Consider the following 12,340-nt stretch of genomic DNA (forward strand, 5'->3'; position numbering starts at 1 on the left):
TTTTTTGAAAGCATCATGCAATACTTATTTGTTGAAGAAACAAGTGAAAGAATGAAATAAACATATATATTGTCTTTAAAAAAGAGACTGAAAAACAAGCACTTTATGCTGTTTCATATTTACATCTATACATAGAAAAAAATAATTTAGATTATTAAAAAATGTAAAGTGAAAAGTTCAAACCTTTCGACTACTTCTATGTCAAAGCAGAATCGTTTATCAATTGAATCTGTCTTTCGTCGGATACAGGATTTTAATTTAAACATTTCTGGTGAGCTAGTAACAAGGCCATTCTGAAACAAGAAGTGGAGCACATTACTGACATGATGACAAGGTGAAATGAAATATATTAAATACACCACCTAAAGTTTCCATATTAAAATGACAACTTAGAGTACAGTTTATGTATAAAGATAATAATCACACCCGGTTTCTATAAATACAAAGACTTCTGCCTAATGTTAACTGCCCAACTGTAATACACCAAACCATTTATTAATAAATTAATCACATATACATGTTTTATTCAAAGAATTCTGTGACATGCCTGTCTAGTACCCTTCAACGTATTTACTTATAATGTTAAATTATACTATAATATGTGTGTGTGTGTGTGTGTGTGTGTGTGTGTGTGTGTGTGTTTGTATTGGAGCCATAGAGTATTAAATGATAGCTGGCTCAAAACCTCAAGAGAGCTACCAAGGGCTTCCCTGGTGGCGCAGTGGTTGAGAGTCCGCCTGCCGATGCAGGGGACGTGGGTTTGTGCCCCGGTCCGGGAAGATCCCACATGCCGCGGAGCGGCTAGGCCCGTGAGCCATGGCCGCTGAGCCTGTGCGTCCGGAGCCCGTGCTCCAGAGTGGGAGGGGCCACAACAGTGAGAGGCCTGTGTACCGCAAAAAAAAAAAAAAAAAAAAAGAGAGCTACCAAAATATTAAAGTTCTAGTAGATACTTGCTATAATGCTATTACTATCATGCATACCACGTGATTCCCCTGCTGGTAACCAACTAGTAGTCTGCTGCTAAAACTAAACTAAACCTCTTTTGACAGGATCCAACATAGGCTCAATTCATAATTCTCTTCTATACCTGAAATGCCAGTCAATTTTAAGGGGAATATTTACCTAATGCCTGGTTAATTCTATTGTTTCTGGTTGCAAATCTCTCTTATTAATAGAACTCTAGCTTGGTCTATTTATTATTAGCTCACTGACTGTCACATATACTGACTTTTGGCAATATTTTTTCTTATGAAACTTTTAGAGTAGAAACTAGGCATGATTATAGCATTAATAAATTCTTGTGAGGGTAGCAATCTAAGGTTTCTTTTTCTCTGGTATGTTCTCCTTTATTTTATGTCTCTTACTTTGAATTATTAGACTCTAATGAATGCCCAAGCACAATAAGTTTCAGCTGATGTATTTGAGTATGTGTCTAAGTTAGATCAACATTTACCTGTGCCATGATCTACACCACAAATTAGCTGAATAAGTCACTTACTTTCTATTGTCTTTATTTTTTAATCAGGTAAAATGAGGCTAGTCTAAATAATCTTTAGGATAACTCCCAGCTCTAGGATTCTTAGATGACGGTTCAATTATTTAATTCATAGGTCCAACTGTTTGCCATATTCATATCTTAACTCACAAAAAGAGTGTACACTACATGCAATAAAGGCGTTGTATTCTGTAGCACTTCCGCATATAAGGTACACTTTGTTCTGTACTGTTCACTACCCATGCGAGACATTCAGTGACTGATTTACTTTAGGGGTAAATAAGCATTGATTGATTTCTTCTGAGAAACTTTGTTGGCCAGCATTTCAGTAAGTAGTACACAGTGCAGAAAAGGAAGTGGCATGCAGGGGCAAACCCGGGCTCCCACAAGAGACCACCTGGAAGAAAGATGCAGACGCCGTGAGCCTGGACCAGCCACTGACAGTCTCTATGGGCTGCTGGCCAACCAACAACGCAAACAACTCTGCTGCCAGGGATAGGAGATGACACCTACCAAGGTGTCCCTACATTTAATATAACTGCTTATAAACATTCCATAGCCAAAATAAAAGAAAAATCCTGGCCACTCTTTATAAGTCTTCAAGGTCAGTAAAGCAAGAGAAAAATTTTTGACTTTTCAATTTTTAAAAATTGTGAGCACGTTTATTAGAAAAATAAGCACATATGATTTGTTTGTTTTGCTTCCATTACTTAAATAACAAGTTCAATTAAAAAACAAAAACAACTCACCATTTTCCCACTGGATTTCATTTCTGAAACACTCATTGTAAATGTTTTACTTCCCTTATCATATGTACAATAGTGTTTAATCCATGTAAAACCAAGTGGTCCTAGTGTAAGGAAACAAACATTACAGATTGTTAATAAATGATCTGTATCTAAGTTTGTACAGTTTTCGATGCTATGAAACACAACTGAGTATTTCCATAGACCATGCAAGTTGGGAATGCTTACTGTGAGTGAGAAAGGCTAGTCTGGAGCAAGAGTGGTATAGGGTAGAGTGTCTTGCAGCCAAACAACTTGGCTTTATTTACAGTACCGACACTCACTCTGTAAACTCAAGAGTTGCTTTAGATCTGAACTTCAGTTATCTCATCTGTAAAAGTGGTATACTTGCATCCCGTAGAGGTAGGAAGAATGAGAAATGACAGTCTGAGGTACTATAACAGGTCTCCTTACTTCTATCTTTGTCCTCTATTTTTGAAACTGCCAGAAATACCCTGCTAAAAATTTAGCCAGGTCATTTCACCCCTTTGTTCAAAACTCTCCAGGCGTTTCCCACATTACCCCAGATAAAAACCAAAGGCCCCACATGATCTGGCTCCTCAGTATTGATCTCACTGCCTTTTGCCTCATATACTCTACTCCAGCTACACTGGCCCCCTTGCTGATCTCAGCACTCAGTGAATGCATTTCTACCCCAGAGCATTTGCACTTAACTGGACTACTTTTCCTTTAGATAGCTGCATGACAATGTCACTTCTTTCAGGTCTTTTACTAAATGTCACCTTTATAAAATGGCCTTTTCGGTAGAGATAGCTAACATCACAACACCCTCACCTTGATATTTCTTATGTCTCTTTCTTGTTTTAACTTTATTTCTTCACTTTACCACTGATATGACTAACATTTTACTAATTCACCCAATTTATTGTCTGTCTCCATCACTAAGGCTCTATGAGAACAGGAACAAGTGATGTCCTGCTGACTAGTATACTCTTAATCCTTAGAACAGGGCCAGACATACAGTTGTTCCTCAATAAAGATTTGTTAAGTGAAAGAAGGAATGAATCACTCATCTTTCTCTAAGACTTTACTGATCATAGAGTTATTTCCTCTTAACACTAATCTGAAAAAAGTGAATTCAAATTACTCTTTAAAAGGAAAATAATTTCTACCATTTATATTAAAAGCTGTATATGTAAACTGCTCACTTTCTTTTTCCCCATAAACACAATCCTGCTGTGGTGTGCAACCCTTTCCCACAGTGTGCCACTTAATCATCCAGTAGTCTTAAAAACTGTTTAATGCTGCTTCACCAGGGCACAGGGATGCACCATAAGTTCAATTTTTTCATGACCCGGGTAGAAAACCTTCAGTTTTTCCCCAGGGAAGCCAATTATCCTGCACCCAAATGCCGTAGAGGGCTGAGAGGGTTGAAAATGGAGTTTGTTTCCTATAGCTTCTTCATGTAGGGTCCCATTTGGCGTAACACCTGGATCTCTCTAGCAACAATTATGTACAATGTTATTGCTGGCTTGGTTTTACAACCATATATCCAAAAGCAAGAAACTGAATTGTAGAAATGCACCACTTGAGAAAAGTGTTTCATGAGCCATTTGAATTTTTTTTCTATAATAGTAGTGCCCTTGGTGTCATGTTTAGCTTTAACCACTCCAGATTTTAAAATTATGGGGTGCAGCTATATACTTGATAATCACAAAGGATTACTACAATTAACTTCAATTCTGTTTTGGGACCATTTCACTCTATAATACTTAACAATACTTGTTGATAACTCTGTTATATGTGGCGTAAAACACTTACAGGCTTAGAGCTGATTAGTGGAAAGTGGCTGGATAGAAATCCTTATAGTGACTTTACTACTTAGGAAGCGATTTATGAAGCAATATTAACTGTAATTTTTAAATAAAGCTGCTGCAACACTCTGATGACATTTTAGACCCAAGGTGTTTTTTCCTGCCTCCATCTTAAGTTCAGAACCTCATGCATTCAATCTTCAAGTGTGCTGCACACACATGCTGCTTTCTTTAAAGTTGCCTGGCACCAGGCCAGGGCAGACATTCTTAGGCAAGCAATTCTGAAGTCCCTAAAAAAAGTCTGGGTAAATAGAATTTACTATAGCTCTAAAGTTGCAAAACAAAACAAGTTTTTACCCAGTGATCATCTGAGGTTGCTGAGATGATGTCTGTGGAATGGGAAGGAATTAATATTCACTGAATACCTACTAAGTGCCAACATTTTATCTAGGAACTTTTAAAGTCAGACATTATAAAGTACATTTTACATAAAAGAAAATAAAGCTTAAGAGCTGCAGATGGTGCTACTTTCTTCATCAATAGGACATGTGATTGGAGTTGTTCTTTTCAGAGGAATGATATTTTTCAGGAGTTGTCTTAAGAATTAAATGAGACAAATATAAATTACACAGAATAGTAAGGGCTCCTAGAAGCACAGTGGTATTATTATGCACCACTACTGATAACAGAGACATTTTACATACACTATCTCTAATTCCTGCAATATTATTGTGAGACAGATATAAATATCTCTCTTTTATAAATGAGGAGACTGAACTCAGAAAGTTGCCTAACCAGAATCACCCAGTTAACAGGTAGCATAAAATTCCAACATAGTTCTGTCTGACTCTGGACCCCATGCTCTTCCTGGTTAAACTGGAGTCTACTAGAACATAATTTAATGTTTGCCTAGAGGTGGGTAACATACAAACCACATATCCAGATAAAGTGGAATGCTATGTCTAAACAGCAATAATCTGCTACCACCCCATTACATCCATCTCCATTTATCACTCAATTTACAGCTCTGATATTTACTATTGATCACTGGTTGCTAGTTGTGTGAGTTAATCTTGTGCCTTCCATTACAGAATAAACACCCTGAAGCCATATTCTTCATCTCATTTTCTGTTCCCCACAGGACTTATTCAGTGACAGCAAGAGTACAATCAATATGTCTTAGTGAACTGGTCAGATTTTCTTAATATAAATGCTTTCAAAGATTCCACATAGAAAGGGGCTTTGAATACTTGTCCCTTATAGAAAAATAATTCCAACAGCATATAAATCCATTCATTTTTTCTTTTTAAATCCCTAGGCAAGGGGAAGAGGGGTGGATGGTAAGTGGGAATTAAAGGAGGGAGGGATTATATTGGGGCATAAGAACACTTTTGAAGGTGATGAATATGTTCATTATGTTGATTGTGGTGATGGCTTCACAGGTGCATACATATGGCAAAACTGATCAAACTGTACTTTTTAAATATGTGCAATTTGATGCATGCCAAGTTTACCTCGCTAAAGCTATAAAAATAACACAGGTAGATATAGAGAAAAATGGAGATGGAAGCTGCCGTGGGAGCAGGAAGACAACATCATAAGAGAGGATGCTAAAAAGAGAGGAGCCCAACTGTGAGAGCCTTGAATGCCATGCACGGCCAGGGCCATCACGGGAGAGGCACAACCAAGCAAGCACTGCAGGGAGCTGCTGGAAGCTCTCTGAGAATGGACTGAGCTGGACAAGCCTGGAGGTGAAAAGAGAACAGTTAGGAGGTCACTGCAAGACTGTGGAGATGGAGAGAAGGTGTGGGTTCAAAGTTAATCGACAAGATAAATGGACAGACTTGGTCCCAGGCTACAGAGAGACACTAGAGTTGAAGATTTACCTGAGTTTTGTAGCCTAAGAGTAGATGTTATCATTTAGAGGGACAGGAACTCTCAGAAAAAAAGGTCAGTGCCACAAAGGGCTTTATGATCAGTTCAGCCTGACTCAGAGAAGTCACGTATCTTAGAACAAAAGATACCAACATCAGACAGGTGCATAAAACACTGCATTTTGTCCACCCATCCAGCCCTGAAATTATTAAAGGAACTATGCTTTTATTTTTATTTTTTAAAACATCTTTATTGGGGTATAATTGCTTTACAATGGTGTGTTAGTTTCTGCTTTATAACAAAGTGAATTAGTTATACACATACATATGTCCCCATATTTCTTCCCTCTTGCGTCTCCCTCCCTCCCACCCCTCTAGGTGGTCACAAAGCACTGAGCTGATCTCCCCGTGCTATGCGGCTACTTCCCACTAGCTATCTATTCTACGTTTGGTAGTGTATATATGTCCATGCCACTCTCTCACTTTGTCCCAGCTTACCCTTCCCCCTCCCCGTATCCTCAAGTCCATTCTCTAGTAGGTCTGTGACTTTATTCCTGTCTTGTCCCTAGGTTCTCCATGACCTTTTTTTTTTTCTTAGATTCCATATATATGTATTAGCATACGGTATTTGTTTTTCTCTTTCTGACTTATTTCACTTTGTATGACAAACTCTAGATCCATCCACCTCACTACAAATAACTCAATTTTGTTTCTTTTTATGGCTGAGTAATATTCCATTGTATATATGTGCCACATCTTCTTTATCCATTCATCTGTTGATGGACACTTAGGTTGCTTCCATGTCCTGGCTATTGTAAATAGAGCTGCAATGAACATTTTGGTACATGAGTCTTTTTGAATTATGGTTTTCTCAGGGTATATGCCCAGTAGTGGGATTGCTGGGTCGTATGGTAGGAACTATGCTTTTAGTTTGATCCAAATGTCCAACAGCTGGGGAATGGGTAAGCAAACCACGGCACCATCCAATGGATAAACTACCAAGTAGCAATTGAACAGGGCATATTTGAAGGTTATGTACACAAGAATTTTGCTAGGTAATCCAAAGCTTTTTTGTTTAGAACAAGATATTGTATACTCACAAAGCTTTCAACAACTGTGTTAACAATGTGGGGGGACCTCAAGAAATAAAGTATTATTGAGTTAAAATGAATAAAAACTCTTCAGGCAAGAGGATGGCACCTCCTCTACCAGATGCAGGTTTGAACAGGCCTCATTATCCACAAATTCTTCCACTCAGCAAAATGTGAGCTCCCCTCCAGGTGCCCTCACAGTGAGGCTCTCAAATATGGAATAATTATTCTGTATTCAAACATTTCCTTAGAGTCCTGAGTCAAATCCATATACTGTATATATGACCAAAGAATTGGTCTTTTTCAAGAAATTTTGGTAAAACCTATTTATGATATTCTAATTAGAGAATAGATAGGCAGGTAATCAGATTTACCATTTTAACATCTGAAAGCAGCAGACTGGTCAAAGGTAGATAGTTACGACAGGAAGTCCTGGAACCGGACCTCCTGAGCCAGCAGCCCTCTACCACCTATGTAGTAATAAATGTTTGCCAAGATAACTGGATCAAACTGTTATTCGCTTGCATATTGCTAAGGAACGAATGAGCATCACCTAGGCATGTAAAATATAAAATATGTTGGCATTTTAGTGATCATTTTGCATCATGTCCAAAAAACTTTCACAGTCAACCCAACATCTACAGCTTCCACATCTCAAACCCTTTAACTATAATGTCTTCTAACCAAAACAACTACATTGATGTATTGTCTACGGATAGGGAGACTTGGAGCAGTGCTCCTGCATGTAGTCTGTTAGTCCCAGTATGTGAGAAAAAGTACGGAAAGTGAGAATAAGCATTTCAAAGCTTTCAGAGCAATTTGAGATTACTGCAAAATCCAAGCACGTAATTTTGTGTTTTACGAGGACACTGGTCCATGATGCACTGGAAATAAAAAACAACTGTTCCTTTAGCACAAACAGTAAGAGAGTGCTTTAGGGCATTCTGGTTTGAAATAGAGAGTTAATTTAGTCACACTCGTTCCACTTTATGACAAGAAAGGACCCTAGTTATACAAGTTTGAAGGGCTTTTTATTAATTTTTGTGAGAAAAAACTTTCTTAGTGTGAGGCAATTATAGTAGTGTTCTATTGGGTCTGATGCTTATTTCCTAACATCAGGAAGTAAAGAGTGCCAGTTTGACATTACATAATTGCCAATTTTACTCCTGAAAACTGTCAGAGCACAGAATTAAATGAAATAATGCTGCTGAAGGGGAAAACTATTACCAAAGTCACCAAGATGATTCATCCGATAAAGGCTTTGATTTTTAATTCTCCACGAAACTTTAAATTGAGATTAGATATCACAATTAAATTCTAAACCTGAACTCGTGTTACTATATCATCATGAAAAGTGTAAGTTCCAAGTTCAATAACATACCAACTTAGAGAATCTGATGGTGCAAAGGGGAAGAACTTCCACACTTAGGTGGCAGTGGTTGGCAGAGCAGACTAAGTAGGATAAAGCTGTCAGGAATTTCAGTCTTCCTACTTGAAGGAAAAGAAACTAACCAACTCACTTCTCACAGAAACAGAATGTTAATCATAAGAGACATTAACTTCTGTCTTTGCAACTCACGTTTCTCCTGGACATAAAGGTAGCCTTCCATCGTCCACTGGCTGGGTGGTCTGTAATCTTGACTGGCAGATTTCATCCTTTGCATCAACCGCTCTACCTCTTGTCGCGTACTTTCAAAATTATTCCTTGTCTTAAGTAAACAGAAATAACAATTTCCTTCATTGTTTTCTACCAGTTTTGAGGAACCTCCAGCCTAAAGTTTCAAAACTGCAAATGGTGCAAAGGATAACCTCGATTCTTTCAGGACTGTTCACCATATCCACAACCCTCTCCTTTGAATCCTAGGCTCTAATTTTGAATTACTTTAGTGAAACTTTGCTGAATGACCTTCTGCATGTTTCTCTTTGAATCTCCGTGTGTGTGTGTGTGTGTGTGTGTGTGTGTGTGTGTGTGTGTGTTTCATCCAATTTCCCACTTAACATTACCTAGGGGACAACTTATAGTTTTACAAATACACAATACTAATTAAATAGAGTTCTATATGCCATAATACCTAAGGTAAAAAGGAAGATACACAGGGACTTAATTTCTTTTGGGGGTTAAAATAAATCCACATACTTTTGATATATGTGACACTTACCAAGAAAAAAGTTCATCACTTTTATTCCAAGAACTTTTCTGAAGACATATCACTTAGCTTGTTTTTCAGAAATCCTAATATAGTTATCAAGAAGTCAGTGCATAAATTAACTCATAAAAATGAACAGGTTTCCAAGTTCTAACTTCTTCTATTGTAAGAAATAGCTTATTCACATCATAGCATGTTTACTTAAGGGAAGACATAGAAAGCATAAGGCTTTTCTCTATGAAAATCAATTTTGTATTCAGGCCACATTATCTCAACAATATTCATTTGGAAACATAAAACTCATCACTACCCAACTTTAAGATTTTGTTATGGCCCCTACTAAAAGACCTGAATCTCAAAGTAAGTTAATTTGCCGCTTTTCCCTTTTAAACATAAGAATCAGAATTTTTTCTAATACTTTACCTGTCTCCTGTTCTCAAATCCCAGGAATCTTACTGTAATTGCATTTAATATGGAAATAAATAATAAAATACTTTGGATTTTATAATTTTCCCTTTTAATATTTACTAAAAAAGCCCAAATGCATTCCATATTGAAAAACAATGGAATGAATTGAATGTGAAATCGATTCTGCTAGAAAATCTAGGTTAAATAAAAAGCTAAACTCGAAACACAGGTAGAATAAATCCAATCACATATTTCTCATGGGACACTCCAATTCCATATTTCTATTTGCTGAACATCTTCATAATGGCAAGAATCAGGTAAGGAGTGAAAGGCAGGCTTTTTATAGAAAATTAAGTGAAACCTTCACAAATTATTTTAGCTATAGAGTACTAGACAGGGTTTCAGAAATAACTTTTAATTTATACAAAATCCTCAACAATTAAGATTTTGTTGTCATACTTGATAAGCAGAAATGGATTGGCTAACTTTTTTTTGAAGTGTAACTGGTGTTCAGCATACATAAGTCAGAATTTGTCTAACTATGCAATCAGATATTAAAAGGATTGATTGGAGAACTTTATAAAATAAACCCTGACAGAAAGAGATAGGATGTTTGTAAATAATTCTCCCTGTAGCTTTAAAGCAGTTATTATGAATGCTTCAAACCCACATTTAAATTTATTTTTACAAAACACTAAATATCAGCTATGTAATAGTACAATTTCAGGGAGGAAAGGGACAGAGTGTGAAAGTCCACCTGTTCATTTCACAAATATAGAAATTCTGCCCTCTCAGGAAATACAACTTGCCTAAGGTCACCCAGTAAAATAATGAAAACACTAGATAAAGGCAAACGCTTCCAATGTTTCTGCGCCTCAGACATTTTTATTTTTATGAAATTTGCCAGTATATATTTTTCTAACTATAAAGAGTTAATAAGATTTACTCTTTCCTGGCATACTTTCAACCAGCAATTATAAAAAAAATTAGTAAATTTATTAAGTGGTTTTTCTAAATGAGTGAGCTTTTTTTGTACTTAGATAAGTTTTTAAAAGATTCCAAGTTTCAATTTGGTCATAACTCAGTTGCCCTGGGATCATCTTATTCACTAAGGAGAGGCAGTGAGAACAGGTATAGTCTTACATTCTGCAAGTTGAACTGCAGCTGTTGTTTATATGGTGCAAATTCCTGGGCGAGTTCATATCCCTCGTGGTAAAAAGTAAATAAACCCTGAAGGAATGACAAAAGCTGCAAAAATAAAGAGATACAAAAGAAACCATGAAAACGTGTTTTTTAAAAATGATGATCAAATATAATAAATTAGAGAAATTATATTTCATTCTAATCTCTCAAGCTAACAAATTTTGAATCTCCTTACCTAAGTAGGCACTAGAATTATGGATGTGAAACAGAAGACATGGAAGTTAAATTTTTCTTTTTGGTAGACGTGATTTAATATTTAAGTCTTGTCATGGACAGGTGTCAAGTCAAGTACTCTAATCTTCCAATGCACTGACGAAATATCCAGGAGAGAATATTAATGGGGATAAAGACCAAAGGAACATAGAAGAGATTCTAACCAAAATAGGGAGGTCAAACATGTGCAGATGTGAGGATGACTAAACCAGTAAATTAGAGATAAAAGTACCCAAGGAAAGGAATAAGGATGGCCAGATGAAATTAAGAAAAATATCACAAGGTGGCAGTACTGGTTTGGGTATTAAACAGACAACACAAGCAGCAGGAAGAACTCAAAACAGAGGGAAGAACTGAGCAAAAACATGGTGCTAGATACAGATCTTTCACGTAAGAGCTACAGTAAAATCTCCTTTAGAAAAGCACAATTTCTATGATCCTAGCCTTCTAATCCCAAATTCAGATGCGCTTATTTATGATGTTCTTATTTGTAAAGCAAGACCAGCTCTCCATAGAGTTACAGGACACAGTTGTTTATATGAAATGTTATAACTGAAAAATAATTTACTTAAATTTTTTCATTTAATTCACTGGGATTTTATTCCACAGACATGTCCACCAATTCAATCTCATCCACAACTTCTTCCTACAATAAAGTTAGAAAATATTTTTGAGAAGTGGCTAATGTTTTTCTAATTCAAATAGCATAATATGTCTGTAAACTATTATTTTAAATTAAGGAAGAAACACAATTTGAAACCATTTTCGTACGTGAATAACATCCCGTCATTTCCTCTGTCTGGGGAAGAAGGAGGATTCAGCTAAGCATCAACTGGTATGTATGTGTGTTACGATTTCCAACAGTTAAATACTGATTCTACAATGACCTAATGCTCTTCTTCCTATAACAAGTCAACTTCTTACAAAATTATGTTCGTTTTGGAAAGCATATACTTTAAAATTGGTTTTAAGTTGTTATATTTTAAAGAATTTCCTTCACTTGTTCAACAGTTCCTGATAATGTGTCAAAATGTATTGTTTGCAAATTTTAGAACTATTTTACACTGTCAATTTTACATCAATAATTATTATCAAAACTAAAATTCAGTAGCTTATCCTTTACTAAAAGTATGCTATATTTGTTAAATTACCCAATAATTTAAGATATATAGTTTGCACATACTGTGGCCCAATTAAAAAGAACTGTATCTTAAAATAGGATTAAAATTACCTTTAACTGAGGCTTGGATGTGTAGATTTAGAGATTTTCAGAGACAAGATAAGAAAATACTTTTGAAGTATTTAGGCCTTCTAAATATCTGAATAATAGTTTATGAAGTTGTTGGAAG

The 12,340-nt window shown here is 36.2% G+C and overlaps 1 protein-coding gene across 1 annotated transcript in view; it reads right to left on the minus strand.

The window, feature by feature from the left end:
• Positions 1-12,340, minus strand: part of ARHGAP42 (Rho GTPase activating protein 42) — a gene marked incomplete at its 5' end in the record, with an annotated part of 286,720 nt that overhangs the window by 53,665 nt on the left and 220,715 nt on the right. Inside the window, 4 exons of the mRNA XM_082661159.1 lie at positions 184-293; positions 2,245-2,345; positions 8,600-8,729; positions 10,719-10,823. Of these exons, the coding sequence (XP_082517285.1) occupies positions 184-293; positions 2,245-2,345; positions 8,600-8,729; positions 10,719-10,823 (446 nt within the window). The remainder of the gene's footprint in view (positions 1-183; positions 294-2,244; positions 2,346-8,599; positions 8,730-10,718; positions 10,824-12,340) is intronic.

This window comes from Grampus griseus, assembly GCF_964374135.1.
Source record: "Grampus griseus genome assembly, chromosome: 8".
Classification (NCBI taxonomy): Eukaryota; Metazoa; Chordata; class Mammalia; order Artiodactyla; family Delphinidae; genus Grampus; species Grampus griseus.